The 26,978-nt window shown below is 45.4% G+C and overlaps 1 protein-coding gene across 1 annotated transcript in view; it reads right to left on the reverse strand.

The window, feature by feature from the left end:
• Window positions 1–26,978, reverse strand: part of trmt9b (tRNA methyltransferase 9B) — a 70,068-nt gene that overhangs the window by 12,798 nt on the left and 30,292 nt on the right. Inside the window, exons 2-3 of the mRNA XM_085999348.1 lie at window positions 5,302–5,404; window positions 2,036–2,249 (exon numbers count right to left, since the gene is read on the reverse strand). Of these exons, the coding sequence (XP_085855474.1) occupies window positions 2,036–2,189 (154 nt within the window). The 5' untranslated portion in view covers window positions 2,190–2,249; window positions 5,302–5,404. The remainder of the gene's footprint in view (window positions 1–2,035; window positions 2,250–5,301; window positions 5,405–26,978) is intronic.

Here is a 26,978-nt window from a genome sequence, read left to right on the forward strand (position 1 = left end):
GAACTCTGTTGTGCTAACGTGGGGAAAGGCCAAGTGGAAGACAAGTTTCAAGTTGAATGGAGTCTCATTTCGGGCTGGTGTTACGTAACTCCAGTGACCAAAAACCTTGGGGTAGAATGTCCGCGGTGGTTTTCGCGAAAGATCGGCATAAACCCCTTTCTCTGGGGTTTCCGCTGATCATCTTCCGAGGTTACGGCGGGAGATTGGGAGAACATCCATGAAAACTCTACCCACTTTTCTCTTTCCATTTTCTCTCCTCCTCTCCTGAAGGAAGAAATTCATGCTGGGGTATGACACCACAGGCAGCATTATCCCTCTGTAGTTTCTCTTCTTGTTAGGCTAGGTATTTGTCCATGCACAGCAAGCTTGACAGTGACACTTATTCAACAATGATCACTGGCATTGCCCATCAATCAGGAGTGAGACCTCTGGACAAGTTTGCCCCCACAGCACCCCAGCTGAGGTTAGCTCGTATAGACAGAAATCAAACCTTTCTGGTGGATATGGCTCAGTACCATACTCGGGGAGATTTGAGGCTTCCCGCCCACAGGAAATGGTGCGTCAGTGCCCCCAAAATGGCGAGGTATTACTTACCGTCCCATTCCCAGCAACAGTGTAACCGACGCTATATTCGTAAGGTCCTACCACTGGATGGCCGGAGCACCTGCCTGAGTCCGCAGGTAGGCCCTTTTAATAGTCAAATCGAGGTCCTATAACATGCATAGGACTCGACTGCTATTTTAGGACTCAACTGGGTGGAGTGTGCGCTGTGCACTCTCCGCACAGTTTTAGATGGCCTTCCAGCTGAAGAGGAGTCCAAAGGGAGGTTTTTTATTTATTTTTGAGAGGCCGGGAGGAGCAGGAGTACTCCTCCAGGCTTCACAATAGCAACCTGGGCCGCTACCGCACCGGGTGCACCCACCCCCCCCATTTTCCGGGTCCGGAGCTGGCGGGCTGCTCTGGGTGCTCACTGGCTGTGTGTTAATGAGACATGGTCGTGAAAATGGAGCGTGTCTCCTAGCACCATAATCTACCGGCCAACAGCCAAAAAACCACACAGGGAGAAAATCCTCAGTACCATATTAAGTGATGCATTTATCCTTTGAGCCATCGAAGGTGGGAAGTGGAGGAAAGAAGAGGAAAAAGTCTCCCGAATACTTTTTTGTATGAATTTTCTCTCCTTTTCTCAGGACAGATGGGGAGTGAATGGAGGTCACAGAGAGTGGGCCGATAGGAGTATTGGACTTAGTGCAGGAGAGGATTAGGGTTGCCTGGAGAAGTCTCCAGGAATTCAACATTAATCTCCGGGACACTGCTAGGAGCAATCTGGGAGAAAAATCATAGGAACATTTAAAAATGTGTTCTTCCAACACTTTTATTTATTAGTAATAAAAATATTGGAGATGGGAAAAAAACTGACTGATAAAGGCAGTTGAAGGTGGGAGGTCATGTGATGAAACCTTCAGGAATAGGTCCAACCAGAGTTGGTTACCCTAGAGAGGATACAAGCTGCAGAGTTCTGGATGAGTTGGAGTTTATGTAAGGTGGAGTTTGGGAGCCTGGGAGCTTGGTAAGAAAAGCGTGAGCAGCATCAAACCTAGAGGTGGTGAAAGCGTTTTCCGACTGTACAGATGAAGTAGAGACGTAGGTGGACCATTTTGAGAACATGTAAGTAAGCGGTCTTGGTGATGGACTGGATGTGGAGTTTGAAGCTCAGCTCAAGGTTAAGTAAGACATAAGGCTGTATACAGTCAGGCTAGCAAGGGGGACAGACTCAGTGCCTAAAACAGCATTTTCTGATGGGAGCTGAACAAGATGGCTTCCGTATTGAAGGTGTTGCATAATGCTCTAGTTATGTAACAACCACCTGAGGGAAGAAAATCTTTAATTACAGCAGGCGGTTTTTACTCTACTGCGAGATGGAAATAAGCACTCAAAAGAGCTGGGTAATAAAATTTAAAGCTCTCGCAGCACTATCCTGACTCAAAAACAACTTATTGCTTTAAACAGATTAGCAACTGGACTATATACTAACCAACGTCAGCAATGAGACTGCCAGGTTCTTGTTCCTGCAGAAACTGTCGTACTCGGGGCCAGGCCTTATAACGAGTGTCATTGAAGTGAGGGGCAATCTTCTCATACACACTATGAACATAGTCCTTCTCCAAGCGGCTTGCTTCTTTGTCCATGGTGAAATCATGTGTTCTGTCAAATAACTGTCTAAAGCTCTAAGGAGCTTAAGGGGAAAACTGCAAACAAGATACAGTATTAAAAAACAGTTAGAAGAAGTTAATCATTGCAGTTAGTAATTTTAGGCTAGGTATTTGCTCATAAAAATTCAGAACACACTTTAATTGTTAATTTTCCCATAGCACTTATCTACATAAATGTTTTATTTGTCTTCTGTCTAGACATGGTTCCTGCCAACCACGTGCCTACACCCAACCCAAAGCCCATTTCTATCCAGCATGGATCCTGCCCCCATTCCTAACCTGGGGCCTGCCATCAGCAGGATATTTAGCCTTGGTTTGCACCCTCCTCCCAGACCACATCTAACCCAACACTGATCTAAGGCCCAGACTCAGCCTTTGGCTTGGCCTGCATCCTCTTCCTGTTCTCACATCTGACCCAACCCCATTGCCCCTGTCATCTGTTTGGAATTAAGGTTAATTAAACATGCATAACGTTGCAAGAGCTGAGTGCTAGAAGAGAGGTGAGAGAGAGCAGCTGACATCGATTTTATCATTTGACTGACCAAAAGAGCCCTCGTAAATGCCAGTGGGAGTCAAAGGAAAAATGCACCAGTGGCTTAAGTCATAATTAACGCAAAGGAAAATGGTTGAGCTTGTTGGAGACCAATCTTCGCAACCCTCAAAACCTCTCCACCATCTGCAAGGCTGACTTCAGGAATATGATGGAATACTCAACATTCAGCTGGATGGGTACAGCAGCAACACTCAACAAACTTGACACTGTAGAGAGCAGTTCGCTTGAGTGATGCTCCTGCCACTAGACACAATAGCCACCCATCCATCTCCGGCACACAGTCACTGCACTGTGTATGATCTACAAGATGCACTTCAGCAACAGAATATGGCTACTTCAATAGCACCTCCCTCCCTTGCAACCTCTACTATGAGAAGGACAAGAGCAGCAATATCATCGCAACACCATCATCTCCAAGTCACACACCATCCTGACTTGAATATATATTGCCATTCCTTCATTGTCAATATCCCACAATGATTGTGGGAGTACCACAAGGACTGCACTGGTTCAAGGAGAAGACTCACCACCACCTTCTCAGGGTAACTAGGGATGGGCAATACATGTGGCCTTGTCAACATTATCCACATCCCAACAATTTTTTTTAAGTTTCCATTACATTCTTCACCTGGAATCTCAAAGGGGTTCCCAGTGGGAGATCAGTGTAGAAACAGCGCAAACGGCTAAAAATGACTTTCTCCAGGATTACCGTTGAAATTACAGCGGGAGATTGGAAGAATCCCGTGGAAATTCTCTTCCTAGTATTTAGGAAACCGTAAACTAATACTTTTAGATGCTCTTTTACAGTCCAGTATATTGTATTGAGTGGATCCCCGAATTTTCAATCTATAAAGAGGTAGTTCATTCTCACTGCAAAGTGGCAAAAGACTAAAGTTAGCAGAAAACATGGTTAGCCTAATCATAGCATAACTAATGGAGCTGTGCATAAATGCTGAGTGAAAGATGTTCAGCAAAAACTTTGACCGGCAAATAAAATGAAGTTCATTTGCCACAGGTAAAATGTTGTTTTTGCATTTCAAACATAAATAGTGAAAAAAATGATCAATAAAGCTTGTCCAAGCCTGCACCTTGAAGTATAACCATTATTGCGCAAGAATTAGGTGAGTTAGCTCCATAAGGGTACTGTAATTCCTGCTTTAAAAGAGATGAAGTACACTCCACCCTTAAACATAGCTCTTTGAAGCCAAGCGCTTTAAAAGCCCCGCTAAGTATACGCTACAGTAACGTTAAACACAATCAAAAACATTTTAGGACCAGGATACAGTAGCAATAACAATGGTAGTGTTAAAATGAACAAAAAAAAGTAGGGATTAACTTTCCTGCTCCCTCTCATAAATGTCTAAAATAATCACTTGGAATGCTGGTTACACCAACCTGTTTGCAATCGACGCCTCACCTAGAAATGCTGTACATGACCTTAAAATCACATGTTCCACTTACAAATAGCTCTTTCTGTTCTAATGACAGCCGACAGACATGTTTGCATCAGGGAGGAGGAATGAAGCATTTTCTGTCCATTCTCTCCATCCCTAAACCACATTAAAAAAAAATTCAAACATAGTAACTGCAGAGAGAGGGGAAGGTTCTGTATTGCATAAATGTTGCCTTCTGGTCATTTTCTTTCCCTATTTCTCCCCTCCCCCATCACCTCTTCCCCCTTTAACCAAGCAGCATTTTAGACCCTGGATCCCACTCCCCTACCCCTATGAGCAGGACCTCAGCCCTGGCTTCCTGCACACTGACCAGTGCCTTGGCCTCCACTGCCATAAGCAGTATATCTGCCCCCATGTCATCACGCAGCAATTCGAGCAGTTCCATCCCCGCCACTGAGCAATATCTTGATCCCCACTTGCCTCATCTAGCAGGACACTTGCTCCTACATTCACCACCACCCCTCCCCCCAACTATAATTTGGCCATTTTTTCCTTCCCTTCTCCCAATAGAATCCTTGCCCGTCCCCCCATCCTCCGACCCCAATTCTGCAGTTTCCCTCTCTTTCCCCCCCACCCCCATCTCCATCCCTGATGCATATTCCCAAGTCTCCCCCTCTCCCCTGCTGTTGAAAGTCTCATCCTCACCCCTTGACACCTCAGATTTGACTATTCCAACGCTCTTCTGGCTGGTCCCCCAGCCTCCGTAAACTTTAGTTCATCCAAACCTCTGCTGCTTGTGTTGTATCTCGCACCAAGTCCCACTCACCCCAGCCGAACTGACTGTGGTTCCTTGCCCATAAGCCCTCCCCATTGGGGGCCTTGTGTCCAGTCGCCTAGGCCCTGTGTTCTGGAATTCCGTCCTTAATCCCCTCTGCCTCTGTAACTCATCGAAGTAAATTTGTAGACAGGCATTTCTCTCTCTCCTTTCCTCCTTCCCTACCCACCCTCCTCCCCTCTCTCCTCCCTGCTCCTCCCCTTCAAAGAAGAAAAAACAGAACAACTACAAGAATGAGCAACTGTTGGTTTGAGCCTTTACATCAATCTAGTTAATAAATTTCATGGATCATAAAAAGTCAAATACCCTGCTGGATTTTCTTCCTTTTCTTAGTGATTACGACGTTAGGTTTGAAGTACTGCAGTAATTTATCTTGTGTGTTACTGGTCTTGCATTTTGAACCTATTGCCTGCAACACAAAATTAATGAAATCCAGCACCACAGTATAGCATCTGTAAATAGAAGGACCTTTGTGCTGTGAAGCTTTACCAGATTTATCATGTAACAGGCTATTGTTTCAGAAATAAAGATTGCTAATATCTATAATAAACAATGGCTGCACCTATTCTTTAAAAAAAAAGGAATTTCCATAATTTTCATGTAAAAGCCCTAAAGTTAAATTACTGCTTGAAGATGAACAATCTGCCGCATGCAAAATTAAACTCTGACTAACCATGTTGCACATTCAGGTTCTCATATTTGACAGTAAAATCTGGTAATGTAAACTAGAAGCGTTGATGATGTGTAGAATAAAAAATTGTTTTACTTTTGCATTTTCTTTATTTTACATTGAAGGACAGATCACAACCTTAATAAACTGCCAGCTGTCAGTTCTGATGAAGGGTTATACCCAAAATGTTAATGTCATTTCTCTTTGCAGACGCTTACTGGGTATACGGTGTATTTTCAGCATTTTCTGCTTTTGTTTTAGATTTCCAGCGCTCCCTTTTAAGAAACAATACAACTTTTAAAATAAATGGGACATTCTTTAAAACATTCTCCTTTAGATGGACCATAGTGCCAAATGTGCCCCACGAGGACTACAGCAGTCTTACTGGACCAAAAATTAAAACTAATTTATACCAGTGATTAGGAGAAAAAGACATAGCTGTTTTTTCAGCACCCTAACACAGGTGTGCTAAGACAATCGTAGTGCCCCAACTACCGAGATCATCTAACTTGAAAAATTCGGGACAGGATAGCTTTGCGCAATGTTAAAATGGATCTCCACAACAGTGATTGATCGTGCTGAAGCAAATGGCATCCCCATGTTAAATTTCCCATTTATTGATCAATCCAACATACTAGATATAATGGCCCTGAATTTGTGATCGGCGGCATAGCTTTGGAGTATGCCGCTGACATCCAAACAAAATCCACACTTACCTCGTGTGAAGCCCGCTTCAAAAAGTTGCTTTGAAATGCTGCGGAGTTATGCGCAGCATAGTGGGCCACGGATCCCAGGGATGCACCACTGTGCGTAAGTGTACCTGGGATCACGTGGGGCGGTGCTCCTTTCACTTCCTGACTCTTAGCCAATCAGGAAACATAGAAATCTCTAATGCGACAGCATTAGGCTTTGCAGAAAGTCCATCAAATTGCCCCCACTGTCTCGAATTGATTATTGAAGACCCTTTCCTTAGTTTGTGGGTATGCATGACTTTCTGCATGATATTAAACATTCATATTTTCATTTAATAATGTGCATTGTGAATCACAAAAGAAGTGAATGTGATCAGTAAACACAAATTATATGCGTTTTGTTAATTGCTGACTATTAAAAAAACCTAATTTTAAATAAAAAGGACTGGTAAGATGAACAAGTCTAAAGTTGTACCTCACACAGTAAACTGAAGTCATTTTGATTTGCACAGTTTAACCTAAATGCATAGATATTAAAGTAATTATTAATACTTTAGTGCACGTTAACAGATAGTTAAATGTTTCAGGCCTCTGGATAGGAACTATAAAACTCAATTAGGATGCTTTTTATGGGCTGTAGCATAAACCTTGCTCAGAATTAATGCAATTTTCTCATTCCCCCCCTCCCCTTACACCGTGCAACAGGCTCCTGCGCCTGTTTGCACCAGCTGTAAAAATTTTCAGGGTAATTAAAGTGCAGTTGGTGGGCAATTAGCCCAACTTTTCACCAGCACATCATTTGAATGAGGACTTGAAAGTCGCAGCGGATCATCTGTCTATTCGGAACTTGACAGATCGCAAATTCGGGATTTAGCGCACAAATCCCAAACTTGTGGTCAATTTTAAAGGCGGACCGCGAATTCAGGATCAAAACCTGGTTGTGGCTCATAATATGGATGTGTTGATTTTTCCACATCTCATTCAGTCTTTTGGATAATCCGCCACTTGAACACCCAATATTCCCCTTTCTAATCAACGGGTAGGTTTGATGAACTAATAGAGAGAGGACCTAAAACAATGGTCCCAACTATTAGATCAGCTATTAGTATATTAAACTACAAGGGCAATGCTAATTTGAAAGAAGGAACCTCGTGCCTAAAGTTATGTCCCTTTCTATACAATGTTCAGCTCCTGACAAGACCCGAACACTGATGACACTGGAAGGCTTCCCTACTTTCCATTTATCTGAGAAGAGACGGTAATCCTACATTATTCCATTTTTATTTCCTTAAACTCAATGAGTAAATGAGGCATGGAGAAATCTTGGGTAAGGATATCTCTGATAAGCAATGGAAAGCTTTTTTCTTGCCCCATACAACATAGCCAGTAGCAGCCATTCAAAGAAAGAACAATTCATAATCCTCTATCAGGTACATTATACTCCAACACACCTTCACAAGTGGAATCCTTCCCCTATCCAATTGGTTTTGGAGGGTCTACAGAAGGGTCATCAGCCAATCGCACATTTTCTGAATGGGGCTACAATCTTGGAAAATGAAGTCCATCACTGGGATCTCAATGTTACTGATTGTTCAGACTATTTCAAGATACCACTTCATTGAACTTCTGCTACACTCTACATTGTGCAATATTCCAGCCACATGGCACCAAATGACATTAGGACCATCTTTCGGATACACAATGTGATTCACAAAGGCTTTGTAATTACTTACATCTATTATTACAATATTGGAAACAGGGAAAGTCATCGCAAGAATCCTCCTCAATCGCTTTCTCCCAGTGGCCGGAGAGCTCCTCCCAGTGTCGCAATGCAGATTCCGCCCACTAAGGGGCACAATGGACATGATCTTCACTGCACGTCAATTACAAGAGAAATGCAGGGAACAGCACCAACCGCTGTACATGGCCTTCTTTGATCTCACAAAGGCCTTCGACACTGTCAACCATGAGGGATTATGGAGTGTTCTCTTCAAATTCGGCTGCCCTCAAAAGTTTGTCACTATCCTCTGCCTGCTTCATGACGACATGCAAGCCGTGATCCTGACCAACGGTTCCACCACTGACCCAATTCACATACGAACTGGGGTCAAGCAAGGCTGTGTCATCACACCAACGCTCTTCTCGATCTTCCTTGCTGCAATGCTCCATCTCACCCTCAGTAAGCTCCCCACTGGAGTAGAGCTAATTTACAAAACAAACGGGAAACTGTTGAACCTCCGTCGCCTCCAATCCAGATCCAAGGTCGTCCCATCCTCTGTCGTCGAATTACAGAATGCAGACGACGCTTGCGTCTGCGCTCACTCGGAGGTCGAACTCCAAACCATCGTCAACACCTTCACCGAAGCGTACGAGAGCATGGACCTTACACTAAACATCCATAAGACAAAGGTCCTCTACCAACCTTCCCCCGCCACACAGTACAGCCCCCGATTATCAAAATCCACGACAAGGCCTTGGACAACGTGGACCACTTTCCATACCTCGGGAGCCTACTGTCAACAAGGGCAGACATCGACGACGAAGTCCAACACCGCCTTCAGTGTGCCAGTGCAGCCTTCGGTCACCTGAGGAAGAGAGTGTTTGAAGACCAGGACCTCAAGCCTGGCACTAAGCTCATGGTCTACAGAGCAGCAGTGATACCCGCCCTGATGTATGCCTCAGAGACATGGACCATGTACAGCAGGCACCTCAAAGCACTGGAGAGGTGCCACCAACGCTGCCTTCGCAAGATCCTGCAAATCCATTGGCAGGATAGGCACACCAACGTCAGTGTTCTTGCTCAGGCCAACATCCCCAGTATCGAAGCTTTGACCACACTCGATCAGCTCCGATGGATGGGTCACATTGTCCACATGCCCAATACGAGACTCCCAAAACAAGTGCTCTACTCGGAGCTCCGGCATGGCAAGAGAGCCCCAGGTGGGCAGAGGAAACGCTTCAAGGACACCCTCAAAGCCTCCTTGAAAACGTGTAACATCCCCACCGACACCTGGGAATCCCTGGCCCAAGACCGCACAAAGTTGGAGGAGAAGCACCCGGGAAGGCGCCGAACACCTCGAGTCTCTTCGCCGGGAGCAAGCGGAAGCCAAGCGCAGGCAGCGCAAGGAGTGCACGTCAACCCAAGCACCCCACCCACTCACCCCTTCAACCACCATCTGCCCCACCTGTGACAGAGACTGTAGGTCCCACATTGGACTCATCAGTCACCTGCAAACTCATTTTTAATGTGGATGCAATTCATCCTCGGTTCCGAGGGACTCCCTAAGAAGAAGATTATACATTTATTCAGTCTGCTGTTTTGTCACTTGACTGTGTACAACATTTTTCCAAATAAACTAAATTCTATGTATAGAACTCTTAGGGTGTACTTAGACTGCAACTGTAGTGCTGGTGGGAAGCACCGCAGTTAGGCTCTGACCTGACACTAAAGTAAAGTGCAGTGGGACTCCCTACTTCAGAATAAGTTCAGGCCGTAACACTCAATTTACACTATACAAGTTAAGTATTAGTGCAAAGCCAAATCGCTTCATGCCCATGTTAAATTTGTAGTGCAAACGCCCCCTTAGAAATATTGTTCATGAGACATAATGCGATAGATTTCAACTTGGGCCACCAGGCGTAAACTGGACGGTAACAGCCTGAAAATGACTAAGATTCGCCGCTATCCTCAAAAGAGTCTTCTGCTGAGTAGCCAGAGTGCTCACCTGTTTCAGGGTCAAAGGACTCCAATTTGTTTAATATGCAAATTGGGTCCTATGACCCTGATTGCCGTTTTGACAGACAACTGGACAAAGCGTGCGCCATGGACACGCCACCCAGTTTTACCAGCTGGTCCAGCAGAAGAGGCACCAAAGAGACAACCTCAAAATTATTTTTGTGGGGCCAGGAGGAGCAGAGCGCTCTTCCAGACCCCACAAGAATATCGTGGGCTGCTGTTGGCCTGGGGTGCCCCCACCCATCTCCCGCCTACCCCTGCCTCCGTGATCGCCCTCACAGACCTACCTTCCTGCTGGTCGGGTTGGCACCCAGGGCGCCCAATTGGCACCGGCAGCAGAGCAGGGAGGCTCAGCCAACAAAATGACCAGCTGATAGTTAAAATATATCCTAATATGTTACTGAAATACTTTTAACTGTTACACAACCATGCTGATCATATATATACTTTAAAACGGAACTTGGTATTCAAAAAAGGTTCAATGTAGTACTATTTAAACTGCACAAATTAGTGGCCGCATTTGTCTGTATTGGTTGCATTTCGAAAGTAATTCATTGCAATGTGAAGAATTTTTGGATGTCCTGAGGACGTGATAAGGCACCACTTAAAAGCCACTTATTTCTTTCTTACTGCGGTCCTGGCTTCCTTTCGTCTTCTGTTATTTTCTCGTACAGTCATGGATTAGACAAATTTCACAAACTTCTGTCCAACCATTGGATACTCCAGAACCTACTCATTAAACCTTTCTCTGTGGGAGAAGTGCAACTGCATAACCTTTTGAAATATTTTGCCCTGTGTGCCAAAGCTTTAATGCCAATACAATCATGACAATACACAGATGTCAACAGAGACCTTTGTCAAAATAATATAAAAGGTTACCAGACTCTGCCGTCAACAATACATTTGTGGAGAAGGTGGCTCTTCATGCAAAAAAAAAGAGCTGGACGTGATCTTACAACATTTACTATCTTTGCCGGGAGGGAGCCAATTCTCCTGTAATGATGACTAACAATAAAATATCAGCAAGTTTTTCTTGAAAGCACCTTTAGGTTAAGAGACAGTATTTTTCTTCTGGAGAAAATATTTAAATTAGATGTAATGATATCTCTCTGTACATAATATATTTTCCATGCTTGCTCAGACTTTTCACAGAAATTTAAAGAAAACTAATATAAATGTTACCAGAGGACCACAATAATATGGTAAACATTGATACAGGCTTGAGTCCCAGTCCAGACATGCCCATAGAAAGGCATGGATTAATCAAGGACAGTCAGCATGGATTTGTTAAGGGGAGGTCATGTCTGGCTAACTTGACTGAATTTTTTGAGGAGGCAACAAGGAGGGTTGATGAGGGTAGTGCGTTTGATGCAGTCTACATGGATTTTAGCAAGGTTTTTGACAAGGTCCCACATGGCAGACTGGTCAGAAAAGTAAAAGCCCATGGGATCCAAGGGGAAGTGGCAAGTTGAATCCAAAATTGACTCAGTGGCAGGAAGCAAAGGGTAATGGTCAACGGGTGTTTTTGTGACTGGAAGGCTGTTTCCAGTGGGGTGCCGCAGGGCTCAGTACTAGGTCCCTTGCATTTTGTGGTATATATCAATGATTTAGACTTCAATGTAGGGGCATGATTAAGAAGTTTGCAGATGATACAAAAATTGGCCACATGGTTGATAATGAGGAAGAAAGCTGTAGACTGCAGGAAGATATCAATTGACTGGTCAGGTGGGCAGAAAAGTGGCAAATGGAATTTAATCCGGAGAAGAGTGAGGTAATGCATTTGGGGAGGGCTAAAAAGGCAAGGGAATACACAATAAATGGTAGGACACTGAGAAGTGTAGAGGAACAGAGGGACCTTGGAGTGCGTGTCCACAGATCCCTGAAAGTAGCAGGACAGGTAGATAAGGTGGTTAAGAAGGCATACAGGATACTTTCCTTTATTAGCGGAGGCAGAGAATATAAGAGCAGGGAGGTTATGCTTGAATTGTATAAAACACTAGTTAGGTCACAGTAGAGTACTGCGTACAGTTCTGGTCACCACATTACAGGAAGGATGCGATTGCACTAGAGGGGGTACAGAGGAGATTTACGAGGATGTTGCCAAGACTGGAGAATTTTAGCTATGAGGAAAGATTAGATAGGTTGAGATTGATTTCTTTGGAATAGAGGAGGCTGAGGGGAGATTTAATTGAGGTGTATAAAATTATGAGGGGCCTAGATAAGAGTGGATAGGAAGAACATATTTCCCTTAGCAGAGATGTCAATAACCAGGGGGGCATAAATTTAAAGTAATTGGTAGAAGGATTGGGTGGGAGTTGAGGAGAACTTTTTTCACCCAGTGGGTGGTGGGGGTCTGGAACTCACTGCCTGAAAGGGTGGTAGAGACAGAAACCCTCATGACATTTAAAAAGTACTTGGATATGCACTTGAAGTGCTGTAACCTACAAGACTACGGACCAAGAGCTGGAAAGTGGGATGAGGCTGGATAGCTCTTTTTTGGCCGGCACAGACACGATGGGCCAAATGGCCTCCTTCTGTGCCATAAATTTCTATGATTCTATTCTATTATTCTATGGCTTCATTCTGTTCCACCATAAGCATCCAATATTATTCCCAGCACAGTATCTGTTAGCGTCTCCCACAGCAGCAACCCTAACTGCGTTCTCCCCCTTTCCTGGCAACCGTCCTACCCATTCGCTAGGAGTTAATTTCTTTAGCCTCATCCCTGCCCCTCTTTCCTCTTACATTTCCTCCCAGATGTTCTCCAAAAACTGTCTTTCTCCATATTGTCCCCGAGAATGTTCACTCCTTTACAACATATGTGGATGTGGGCGTCGCTGGCAAGGCCAGCATTTATTGCCCATCCTTAATTGCCCTTGAGAAGGTGGGGTGAGCCTCCTTCTTGAACCGCTGCAGTCCTTGTGGTGAAGGTACTCCCACAGTGCTGTTAGGGAGGGAGTTCCAGGATTTTGACCCAGCGACGATGAAGGAATGGCGACATATTTCCAAGTCAGGATGGTGTGTGACTTAGAGGGGAACTTGGAGGTGGTGGTGTTCCCATGCACTTGAGGCCCTTGAGCTTCTAGGTGATAGAGATTGTGGGTTTGGGAGGTGCTGCCGAAGAAGCCTTGGCGAGTTGCTGCAGTGCATCTTGTAGATAGTACACACTGCAGCCACGGTGCGCCAGTGGTAGAGGAAGTGAATATTTAAGGTAGTGGATGGGGTGCCAATCAAGCGGGCTGCTTTGTCCTGGATGGTGTCAAGCTACTTGAGTGTTGCTGGAGCTGCACTCATCCAGGCAAGTGGAGAGTGTTCCATTACACTTCTGACTTGTGCCTTATAAATGGTGGAAAGAGTTTGGGGAGACAGCAGGTGAGACACTCGCCGCAGAATACCCAGTCTCAGATCTGCTCTTGTTGCCACACTATTTATGTGGCTGGTCAATGGCGACCCCAGGATGTTGATGGTGGGGATTCAACGATGGTACTGCCATTGAATGTCATGGTTAGACTTTCTCTTGTTGGAGATAGTCATTGCCTGGCTCTTGTATGGCACGAATGTTACTCGTCACTTATCAGCCCAAGCCTGAATGTTGTCCAGGTCTTGCTGCATGTGGGCATGGACTGCTTCATTATCTGAGGAGTTGCAAATGGAACTGAACTCTGTAATCATCAGTGAACATCCTCACTTCTGGCCTTATCATGAAGGGAAGGTCATTGATGAAGCAGATGAAGATGGTTGGGCCTAGGACACAGCCCTGAGGAACTCCTGCAGAGATGTCCTGGGGCTGAGATGATTTGCCTCCAACAACCACAACCATCTTCCTTTGTGCTAAGTATGACTACAGCCAGTGTAGAGTTTTCCCCCGATTCCCATCGACTTCAATCTTACTAGGGCTCCTTGATGCCACACTCGGTCAGATATTGCCTTGATGTCAAGGGCAGTCACTCTCATCTCACCTCTGGAATTCAGCTCTTTTGTCCATGTTTGGACCAAGGCTGTAATGAGGTCGGGAGCCGAGTGGTCTTGGTGAAACCCAAACTGAGCATCAGTGAGCAGGTTTTTGGTGAGTAAGTGCTGCTTGATAGCACTGTCAACAACACCTTCCATCACTTTGCTGATGCATTTAAGAGTAGACCAAATGGGCGGTAATTGGCTGGATTGGATTTGTCCTGCTTTTTGTTGACAGTACATAGCTGGGCAATTTTCCACTTTGTCGGGTAGATGTCAGTGTTGTAACTGTACTGGAACAGCTTGGCTAGTTCTGGAGCACAAGTCTTCAGCACGACAGCCAGGATGTTGTCGGGGCCCATAGCCTTTGCTGTATCCAGTGCGCTCAGCCATTTCTTGATATCACGTGGAGTGAATCGAATTGGCTGAAGACTGGCTTCTGTGATGGTGGGGACCTCGGGAGGAGGCCGAGATAAATCATCCACTCAGTACCTCTGGCTGAAGATGGTTGGAAACACTTCCAGGCGGTCGATAGTCTCTTCCTCCTACTCCGCCATCATTGAGGATGGGGATGTTCATGGAACCGCCTGCTCCCGTTAGTTGTTTAATTGTCCACCACCATTCATGACCGGATGTGGCAGGACTACAGAGCTTTGATCTGATCTGTTGATCTGATCCTCAGCTACACGCTGATCCTGTAAGAGACTATCGACCTACTGGGCCTACCTGCAACCACAGGCCCTTCACCAAAGCCATTCCACTACTCATTCCTGTCTGTTGACAGAGTTGATGGGGTGATGGGAAGAGGATGTTCCTCCTCCTGTCCACTGCCTGCACCAGGGCCTCCAAGGCAGCATCAGTGAACCCTCCATGGATGGAAGATTAAAGATCCCCATCATGTGACTGTGGAGCTCCTGATCAGACCCTGGAGCACATCACTGAGCACTGCCCTCAGAGGAAATTCGCAGGCAGCCTACAAGATATCCACACTGTTGCACAGATTTCACGCTTTGGCCTGGATATCTGACTTAGATATTCACATCCGATTTGCTTTGCTACGACCATATGAAAGAAAGAAGAGTGAACCTGGCTGCAGGTCCAGCAGCCATTTGAACAATTCATGACTGTCTCCCTGTTGTCTGCAGCTAGTGTGCACCTCCCCTTTAAGAGGTGCTGGCTGCCTTTAAGTGACACCAGAGCGGTCCGATATCCAGCCCCGCAAACAGGCATGCAGCCAATGAGTAGCACGGGTAGTGCGGACCGCATGCCTGACTCATGATAATCAGCAGGCAGCACAAATATTACGTGCTGCCTGAGTTAATGCTAACAGCCCCATGCAGTGCGCACCCTGCCCACTGTGCGCACAATCGAATTGCTAGGCCACTGCATTTATTATATATGTGGAACTCGTTTTCCACAAAAACATCAGGATAGGCCATCATTCAATTTTCCTGAGCACGCTTTGGGCCACTACTCTAGCCTTGTGATCTTCTATTCTTATTCCATCCAAGAACTACAGAAAGATCTCAGCTAATGTTCTTTTTGATTGAGGCAGCAGCAGGGGGGGGGGGCAAGTCAGAGAACAAAGGAATAATTTGAAATCAGAGAAAGACAGTAAGGAAGAAGGGCAGGAATAGTGTTAGAGACATTCCATGGGAATAATGAGGACAGCACCAACTGTAAGTAATCCAACTTCCTTCTCATTTAAATATCCTTCACATACATCAAGAGTATATACATAACTTGTCCTCACATTGAACAGCTTCTCCTTTGACTCCACTCACTTCCTCCAAATTAAAGGTGTTGCTATGGGAACCCGCATGGGCCCTAGCTATGCCTACCTTTTCGTGGGATATGTGGAACATTCTTTGTTCCAGTCCTATTCAGGTCCCCTCCCTCACCTCTTTTTCCGGTACATTGATGACTGTTTCGGTGCGGTTTCCTGCTCTCGCCCATAACAAGAAAATTTCATTCACCTTGCTTCCAATTTCCATCCTTCCCTCACCTTCATATGGTCCATCTCCGACTCTTCCCTTCCCTTCCTCGACTTCTCTGTCTCCATCTCTGGGGATAGGCTATTGACAAACATTCACTATAAGCCCACTGACTCCCACAGCTACCTGGACTACACTTCCTCCCACCCAGCTTCCTGTAAGGACTCTATTCCATTCTCCCAGTATCTCCGTCTCTGCCGCATCTGCTCTGACTATGCCACCTTCCATACTAGTGCTTCCTACATGTCTTCCTTTTTCCTCAACCGAGGATTCCCCTCTACTGTGGTTAACACGGCCCGCGACCGTGTCCGTTCTATTTCCCACACTTCTGCTCACACCCCTTCCCCTCCCTCCCGGAACCATGATAGGGTTCCCCTTGTCCTCACCTTTCACCCCACCAGCCTTCACATTCAACAGATCATCCTCTGCCATTTCCGCCACCTCCAGCGTGATCCCACCACCAAACACATCTGCCCCTCACCGCCCCTTTCAGCATTCCAAAGGGACCGCTCCCTCCGCGACACCCTTGTCCACTCCTCTACCACCCCCAACAGCCCTTCCCCTTCGCCCGGTACCTTCACGTGCAAGCGCAGGACATGCAACACATGCCCTTTTACCTCCTCCCTTCCCACTGTCCAGGACCCCAAACACTCCTTCTGGCTGAAACAGCGATTTACTCGTTGTACTTGCAATTTAGTATACTGTATTCGCTGCTCACGATGCGGTCTCCTCTACATTGGGGAGACCAAACGCAGATTGGGTGACCGCTTTGCGGAACACCTTCATTCAGTCCGTAAGGGTGACCCCGAGCTTCCGGTCGCCTGTCACTTTAATTCTCCGCTCCACTCCCACTCTGACCTCTCCGTCCTCGGCCTCTTGCATTGATCTCCATTGGAACAGTGTAAGCTCGAGGAACAGCACCTCATCTTTCGATTAGGCACTTTACAGCCTGCCGGACTCAACATCGAGTTCAACAATTTCAGACCATAACCTCTGCCCCTATCTTTTTTTTTAATCTCTCTCACACGGCAGCTGTCTTTCATTCTGCCATTTACACTTCATCTAGAGTCATCTTTTGTTTCTTAACTTGTCCCATTACCATCTCCTTTTGCCTTGCACCATCATCCCTTTTGTCTCTTTGGGGGCGATTTTCTGACGTCAGAGGAGGCGGGTTTGGAGGCAGGAAAGGCGGGTAAATCAGATTCAAAGGGATCGGGTTTGGAACCCGCCTCCGTGGGATTTTGCCGGTGCTGGTTTTGGAGATCGGGAAACGCCCCCGCCTCCAGCTGGCCATAGTGCTATTTAACATGCTTGTTAAGGGCCTCTCTAAGCCTATTTTGAGAGGTCCTCGTGATTTTTTGAGGATTTCGGCGTGCTCCACACACCTCCTGAACTACGCCAGGTAAACCTGGCGGGTTGACTCGTGGATGGCCTCCTCACAGCAGCAGGTCTAACAAGATGTCGTTTATTGCAGCAAGGATTACTTGCAGGTGCCAGACCTTGGCTTTAAAAGGTCTCTGAGCACTTTTAGAAGGCCTTCCGATGTCAGAGGTGTTGCAGCTTGAATCAATCAACTGTGGGACCTCCTTGGAAGACCCTCTCCCCGCTTGCAATGAGCGCTTCCCAAAGGAGGCATCTACAAGCAGCATGGGAACCATTCGTTTTCTTTCTGCATGGACCTCAGATGAGGAGGAGGAGAAGAGCGCCGGTGTATCGGCCAGCGGCAGAGGCAGCACGCGAGCACATGGCTGCCCGGGATGCAAGGGATGAACTTATCATGGCCAGATTTGCATAGGTTGCCCAAGTTGGCACATGTCCTTCGCTCCATCCTAGGACATCATTGACAATAGACATGGCTCTCTGGCCTCCTTTCACTCAGGCCACCAACCTGACAACGCAAGTGTGGCGGTGCCCACAATGTGGAGCTGCCTAAGGCAAAAGAACAGATGCCATAACGCCAACATTTTTGCTTCAAATCATTTTAATGCTTTCCAACAGGGATGGCATTTCATCAATACACAGAAACAGTCTCCCAATCTGCACACAGATCTGGAGGTTATATCCCTTTCCAGCTGTACCCACACAGCCTTGGTTTCTTTGGCAGGCCTCTTCCTCCGAGATGAGTGGAAGAGCATCTCCATGCTAGCTGTCACCCCCTCAAACAACATTTGCAGCGCCTCATCCGAGAGCCTCAGGTAGGCCCTTGCCTTGGAATTAGACATAGTGGTTTCTCAAAAGATGTTGGAGGTGGTGCAGGAGACGCAGAAATGCTGTGGAATGAGCCAAGGGGGCAAGAAGCCGTAAAATCAAATTGGAAAAGTGCTGTCAACAGAGGCGAGTTTCAGTCCCAAAATGCTAATTGAGCAAGGGCATCCCACACCTCTAAAATCAAGTGGCCAATCATGGGAAAATTGTAAATTTTTGAAATCTATCAGTGGAAGCGAGTTTCAAACCCACCCAAACTGAAACCCGCCTCCATCTCACCTCCAGTGGGAAAATCACCCCCTTAATCTCTCCTGCCTTCCATCCTATCACAGACCTTCCCTTTTGTTCTTTCCTCCCCTCCCCCTTTTCCCTGCCCCTACACTTGCTTAAAAACCTGTTCCATCTCCAGCTTTTTCCAGTTCTGACGAAGGGTCATCGACCTGAAACATTAACTCTGTTTCTCTCTCCATAGATGCTGCCTGACCTACTGAGTATTTCCAGCATTTTCTGTTTTTATTTCAGATTTCCAGTATCCGCAGTATGCTTTTGTGTTAAAATCAGTCAGGAGTCTTACTTCTAACTGCTCCAGTAGTACCTGCTGAAATGTGCACTCCTGTGGACCTCGGGCAAGATCAGACTTGGCAGTGATTCTCTTTAGCATCAAACACCCTGGTGACGTTTGCTGTTTAGGCTTACACATGGGCGAGGCACCAGAAGGAAGCCAGAGAAATTTTAAAAAGATAAGAAAATAAACAAAGAGTAAATTAGGAAGAAAAAAAGCCAGCAGAGAACAAGTTGGAATTCAAAGCCTCAAATCCAATTACAACTTACCTGCCCCTACAGGACAAAATTTTCAAATGTTCAGCTGGTGCACTGTATGCCACTGATGCATTCCAATTTTCTCGTACAGAAACAAATTTCTTGTCAGCTTATCAGTGTGCCATTGATAACAGTCATGGATAAGTCTGCAGCTCGCTACATCCTACCTAGACAAAGTCTGAGAGCAGGAGAAAGACAAATAGGCAAACTTGTATTCAGAAACATCTCAAAACACTTCCAAATGAATTGCTGTGAATTATGCAGGGAACTGCAGCAGCCGTTTCCCACATAGCAAGATGACACCGCAGCAATGTGATGAATGAACAGTTATCCTACTTCGGTGATGTTGAGGGAGAACTATATTCTTCAACTAATGTCATGGGATCTATCTGGAACATCCATACAGACAGACAGGGCCTTGGTTTAACATTTCATCCAAAGGATGAGTAAAGGCTACATTTAGGAATGACGTCTGGAAGTTTGTCACATACAAAGTGATCAAAACATGGTGTGCACTTCTAGGTAGACGAGAGGAGGCAAAAGCCCTGGTTTAACAATTGGATGTCACAATGGGGGAATTTTAGGATCATTTTAGATCAGTGTTGTCTAATAGAAATCATTGATCTAGCCACAAGTGTGGCTACGCGATACCATTTTAGCCACATGTACTGATTTAGTAGAAAACGCTCACACAATATACATAAATGTACTTCACATGTGTATATTTACTTAACAAATATCTACCACCATTCAGTGTGAAACTTTGCAGCCTTTCTCTTTCACTAAAGTTTGGAATTCTACCATGAATTTATCAGAGACTGCATATCTTAGCACAGCTTCTAGGTTTTTTACCAGCAGTTGCGAACAGTACTTCAGACTTCCTCAGAGAAGTACAGGAATTGCTAGATGAAAAAAGACCATTGTCCATCTTGTTCACCTTCTATCATCCTAGTAGTCACATGATGCAATGATAATGGAGCAATCAATCTCTATCAATTAGTCTATAACAGACAAGGTGAAACAACTGGTCATGGTCGACATTATGTACTCCCTTTAGAATCCTCAAAACAGCAATCAAATCACCTCTCATCCATCTCTTTTCTAATGAGAACATGCCCAACTTACATAGTTGCTCCTCATAATTCAATCCCTCCATCCCCTCAATTATTGTGGTTGCTCTCTTCTGTGTCCTTTCAATAGCTGCAATATACTTTTTGTATTATGGCGACCAGAACTGTACACGGTATTTTAAGTGTGGTCGCACCAATGATTTACAAAGTGGCAGGATTACCTCACTATTTCGGCTCAATAGTGACCTTTTAATACATCCCAACATCTCATTTGCTTTACTCACTGCCACCGAGCATTGTTGCGATAGCTTCAATTTACAGTCAACCACGACCCTCAGATTTCTTTCATTTCCCATGCATATCATTTTCTTTCCATTTAAGTAATAGTCCCTTTGGGATTTGTTGTCCCCCTGTGAAGCACTCTGCATTTATCTACATTGAAATTCATCTGCCACCTGTCTGTCCAATTCCCAAGTATATTCAATCCTCCTGTAGCTTATCCTGTTCAGCTTTGCAGTCTACCACCTTCATTAGCTTTGTATCATTTATGAATATATTAAACAAAAGGAGGTCCCAAAACAGATTCCTGTGGAAGCCCACTGGTAACATTCTCCCAGGCTGATGGCAATCCCTGTGTCACTGCCCTCTGGGTTCTATTGGTCTACCAATAAGCAGTAAACAAGGAAGTAAAGCATACACTACGATCAAAAAACACTTGTACGCTCTGCTTTTCATCTTACCATTTTACCAACAAACGCACAAAAAGGTTAATGTGCACATACATACACCATGTCAATATGAGTATTGCGATCACATGCCCAGTAACTGTCTACAGGAAACTTTCTGGTATCCGGCACGGACGGGACCGACGTGGTGCCGGTTCATCAACAATTCCGGATAACCGAACGCTATAGTAAAAGATACGGAGCTCAGAACTCCGTATAAAGCAACAAACCCTGACAGCTTCAAAACAATTGGCACAAGTTGCAAGCGTCTCTGTAGCTTAGCAACAGCTTCAGCTACAGCCTTGCACAGCAACAAATGGAGTAAAAAAAGTAATAAAAGTAATAAAAGTTATTTGAACCGACTCCTGAATTTTGCCGGTGGATAGAGCGTTCCGGTTATTTAGGGGCCGGTTAATCGAAAGTTTCCTGTATTACTCATTTTTTATTTGCTAAACAAAAATGCAATCAGCCACTCGTGGCTAGTGGGTAACATTTTGAACAACAATATTCTAGATGGATGAACTAAGATGGATGGGGCAACTGGACTTCCTCATCAATATCTTTCTTGTGATGACATCGCCAATGTAGCACTCGCTCTTTCTAGACTATGTATTCAAGTTCTAGAGTGGGCTTGAACCCTCAACCTTGTAACTCAGAGTCAAGAATGTCAAACTAAACAAGGAGGCACCTAAAGGAGGAATGTAGGCATGTGTATGCTGGGGTGAGAAAGACTATATTGTAAATCTACTTTGGAACATAGAAATTGCTGGACAAAAAGACCAAGGTCCATCTAGTTGGCCAGCTACCATCCTGGTAGTCGCCTGATACAATGATAATGAAGTCATTGATTACTCAACTTGACTTTGCTGTAACTAGATCTGCAAACTTAGAATAAAAAATCGTCCTTGGTGTCTGTCATTGACTTTTTCCTTCCCTCCTTCTCCCCCATCAGAATAATCAACAAGCAAAACAGTTCTCTGCAGCTCCACACTAATGAATACTCCACAGTAGGTCATCATAACTTTCCAAAGCCAAGAGCAAGAGATTCTGATCAGCTTGCATGACTGAACTAATAAAGCTCAACACACACGACCGATGCTAAAAAAGGGCTGAATTTCCATTTTTGAAAAAAAGACTTTTTGTAACTCGCCTCCTCAGACAACCGAATCTAATGTCATCACAGTGCTGTAGGTGGATACTTACAGGAAGGTAAATTTGTTCATATTGTTTTTGACTTAATGACCAAGGATGCAATGGGATAATCATTTTTACATTACTGGTAATAAAGTATTCAAATTATCCGAGATGGTTTTTAAAAATACACAGCAGTATTAAACTGTCTGTGATAGAATATCAACATGCAATACCATGGATTCAGGGCATGGGTCATGCTCTTGGCCAGGTTTTATGCTTGAGGCACTGAGCTGAGACTAGGAAACGATGGGGAAGAACAGAACCTCATTGTACCTCAGTTAAAATCTCATTAAAACATTTAACAACAATAGTTAATAAATCACAATTCACATTCTTTATTTTTAATCTTTAGACGTGATAATTATTCCCAATCCGTTTTTAAACTGATTGGACACATGGGGCTGGATTTTCCAAGCTCCGAGGAGGCGGGCATGGATGCGGGACAGCTGGTAAACTCAGAGAAAGTGGGGGCGGATGGCAAAGCCGCTCCCATTCCGCCTCCGTGCCCTTTTGCCAGGAGGCGGGAAGATGTGCAGCTTCGGGTTCCGTCTCCTGGAGGCGGGAAAGGCATTTAATCCTTTTAACTGCCTGTTAACAGTTGGTTAACAGGCAGAAAAAAGGATTAGTGCCATTTTACCTTCACAGGTGAAGGTTTCCCGACCTTGGACAACCCCGCCGGGTTGGAGGAGATGTGGCGGAGGTCTGCGGCAGTTGGAGGCACCTGGAAGTAAGGTGTAGACGTGAGTGATGGGTGCAAGTGTGGAGTGGAAAGTATGCAAGGCGAGTGATAAGTTTAAAAAAGTGTTCACTTACCTTGTTTTCTTCATACAGCCTTTAGCCGCGGTGGATCGGGAGAGCCAACATCCTGCTCGTCAATTTCACAGAATGGCTGTTGGAGCCTCCATTCCAACAGCCATGTGAAATCTACAAATTTGAAAGGTTTGATGAGTCCTGAACACAAGAACTCATCAAACTAAAGAGAATGTCAGTGTTTGAGAGCTGTCAAATGCTGACATTTCTTCTTTTAAGAAGTCTTGACAGATAGCACGTATGATGTTGACGTGATCTGTCAGTGACCTCCTCCCTAATTGGCCTGCTGAGCCCACACGGCGGGCTGAACAAGCTCAATCAGGGAAAAATCCCTCTGGTTGGTCAGGCGAGGATGGAGGCGGGACATTGACAAGACAAGCAGCTGTCCCGCCTCCAACTCGCCTCCATTCACAAAATCCAGCCCTTAGTAAGTGGGGAAGATGTGGTTTGTACATAAGAAATAGGAGCAGGAGTAGGCCATTCGGTCCCTCGAGCCTGCTCCGCCATTCAATAAGATCATGGCTGATCTTCTAGCTCATCTCCACTTTCCTGCACTATCCCCATATCCCTTGATTCCCTTAATATTCAAAAATCTATCCATCTCTGTCTTGAATATGCTCAACGACTGAGCCTCCACAGCCCTCTGGGGTAGAGAATTCCAAAGATTCACTACACTCTGAGTGAAGAAATTCCTCCTTATCTCAGTCCTAAATGGCTGACCCCTTATTCTGAGACTTTGACCCCTGGTTCTAGACTCCCCAGCCAGGGGAAACATCCTCCCTGCATCTACCCTGTCAAGCCCTGTAAGAATTTTGTATGGTTCAATGTGATCACCTCTCATTCTTCTAGGCCTAATCTACGCAATCTCACCTCATAGGACAATCCCCCCATACCAGGAACCATAGACACATAGAAGATAGGAGCAGGAGTAGGCCATTCGGCCCCTCGAGCCTGCTCCACCATTCAATGCGATCATGGCTGATCATCCAAATTCAGTACCCAGTCCCTGCTTTCTCCCCATACCCCTTGATTCCTTTAGCCTTAAGAAATTTATCCAACTCCTTCTTGAATATATTTAATGAATTGGCCTCTACTGCCTTCTGTGGTAGAGAATTCCACAGGTTCACCACTCTCTGGGTGAAGAAAGTCCTCCTCATTTCTGTCCTAAATGGCCTACCCCTTATCATTAGACTGTGACCCCTGGTTCTGGACTCCCCGACCATCGGGAACATCCTTCCTGCATCTAGTCTGTCCAGTCCTGTCAGAATTTTATAAGTTTCAATGAGATCCCCTCTCATTCTTCTAAACTCCAGCGAGTACAAGCCCAATCATCCCAATCTCTCCTCATACATCATTCCTGCCATCCCAGGTATCAGCTTGATGAATCTTCGCTGAACTCCTTCCATGGCAAGAACATCCTTCCTCAGATAAGGCGACCAAAACTGCACACAATACTCAAGATGTGGTCTCACCAAGGCCCTATACAACTGCAGCAAGCCATCCTTGCTCCTGTACTCAAACCCTCTCGCTACGAAGGCCAACATACCATTTGCCTTCTTAACCGCCTGCTGCACCTGCATGCTTACCTTCAGCGATTGGTGCACAAGGACACCCAGGTCTCATTGCACTTCCCCTTCTCCCAATCTATTGCCATTCAGATAATAATCTGCCTTCCTGTTTTTGACACGAAAGTGGATAACCTCACATTTATCCACGTTATATTGCATCTGCCATGCTTCTGCCCAATCACCCAACCTGTCCAAATCATCCTGTAGTTTCTCGGCATCCTCCTCACAGCACACACGCCCACCCAGCTTTGTGTCGTCTGCAAATTTGGAGATATTACATCTAGTTCCCTTGTCTAGATCATTAATATATATTGTGAATAGCTGGGGTCCAAGGACCGATCCCTGCGGTACCCCACTAGTCACTGCCTGCCACTTGGAAAAAGACCCGTTTATTCCAACTCATTGCTTTCTGTCTGCCAACCAGTTCTCTATCCAAGTCAATACCTTGCCCCCAATCCCATGTGCCTTAACTTTACATGTTAATCTCTTATGCGGGACCTTATCGAAAGCCTTCTGAAAGTCCAAATACACCACATCCACTGGTTCTCCCTTATCTATTTTACTAGTTACATCCTCAAAAAACTCCAGTTGATTAGTCTGGTGAACCTTCATTGCACTCCCTCTATGGCAAGTATATCCTTCCTTAGGTAAGGAGACCAAAACTGCACACAATACTCCAGGTGTGGTCTCACCAGGGCCCTATATAATTGCAGTAAGACATCTTTATTCTTATACTCAGATCCTCTTGTAATAAAGGCCAACATACCATTTACTTTCCTAATTGCTTGCTGCACCTGCATGTTAACTTTCAGTGATTCGTGTACAATGGCACCCAGGTCCCTCGGAACTTCAACATTTCCCAATCTCTCATCATTTAAAAAATACTCTAGATTGCCGGCGCTCAGAGTGCAGGTTTGGAGGCGGGACCGCTGTCAAAATTGCAAAGATTGACAGCGGGTAGGAAACCCGCTGTCAACCCACCTCCAATCAATCTTCCCAAGTGTCGGGTCCCTGATTTGCACATGGACCTGACACCTAGCGGTGGGAAGAGGATTATAGCCACTTAACTGCCTGTTAACAGGTTGTTAACAGGCAGTTAACAGGCTGTTTTTCAATTTTACAAAAGCAAAATACTGCAGATGCTGGAAATCTGAAATAAAAACAGAAAATGCTGGAAATACTCAGCAGGTCAGGCAGCATCTGTGGAGAGAGGAACAGAGTTAACGTTTCAGGTCGATGACCTTTCTGTTTTTATTCCTTTTTCTTTTTCCTTTTTCAATTTTGCCGCTTCTGCCTCGGGCTTCTTGACATCCGGACACCACGCCAGGTAAGTATGTTATGTTGTGAGTCTGCTGTAATGTTTCTGCATTGATGACAGCTGCAGAAGTGGTATGAAGCATCCAATGGTGCACTGGTGAGTCTCAGAGGTAAGAAAATGTTGGGAAAATCATTTTTAATGCATTTACACTTTTCTGTAGGTAACAAGTTTTGAATTGGATGTCTAGTCCCACCTCATTGGGAGAACCTCTCTCACCAGTGAGATCGCTTCTGTAACCTCACCTGCAGCTGCCATCTGTTCTAGCCTAAGGAGGGAGTCACTGGAGAGCCTGTGTGCAAGAACTCACCTTTGTACAGTGATTGTCAGTGTTTGCAGCACGTCAATTCTGTCAAAAACTGAGAAATGAGCTGTCAAAAAAAAATTGTGCATGGTCCCTTTAAGAAAACCGGCAGATGACGCGTCATCAAATGACATCATTTGATTGGCTTCCTCTTAATTGGCCAGCAAGCCTGCAGGGCGGGCTTAACAAGGTCAATCGACGTAAAATCACATCCGTGGGCCGGATGCAGTTGGGGGTGGGACTGGAACCCGGAAACCAGCTGACCCTCTCCCAAGCCACATCGAATGACAAAATCGTGGCTGATAACTTCACATTTCTCCACATTATATTTCATTTGCCATGTTCTTGCTCACTCATTAGCCAGATTTGTCAAACACGATGGGCTCGATTTTCATTGTGCCGTGGAGTCGCGATTGGAGGCGTGCAGGGGGTTAAAATCCCGAAATCGGGGGTCCCGACCCCAACCCGCCTCCATGCCAGTTTCAAAGGACCTGGGACCTGCCTCCCCGAGGCGGGAAGGGATTCGTGCCAATTAACTGCCTGTTAACAGGCAGTTTTTAGCCTAATCCCTATTTTGAAGGTTGAACTGTGGGATTCCCGATGGCTCCAAACCACGCCAAGTTATCAAATCAAATCAAATCAACTTTTATTGTCATTGTTAGTGCACAAGTGCAGTACAATGAAATGTAGGCTTGCGGCTCCCGAGAGTGTACAATTTGGATTAGGACACTTAAACATTTCAACATACATTTGTACATATATATTAGCATAAATATGACCATAATAAAGTGCATCGGCAGATGTGCAGGCTTTAGTGTTTATTTGTGGAGTTCAGTAGGATGACAGCCCTGGGAAAGAAGCTGTTCCTAAATCTGGTCGTGCGGGTGAGAATGCATCTGTAGCGTCTTCCAGATGGTAGGAGGGCGAACA

The sequence above is a fragment of the Somniosus microcephalus genome, chromosome 10 (genome assembly GCF_052327205.1).
Source record: "Somniosus microcephalus isolate GS21.2 chromosome 10, FLI_Smic_1.0, whole genome shotgun sequence".
NCBI classification, from domain to species: Eukaryota; Metazoa; Chordata; class Chondrichthyes; order Squaliformes; family Somniosidae; genus Somniosus; species Somniosus microcephalus.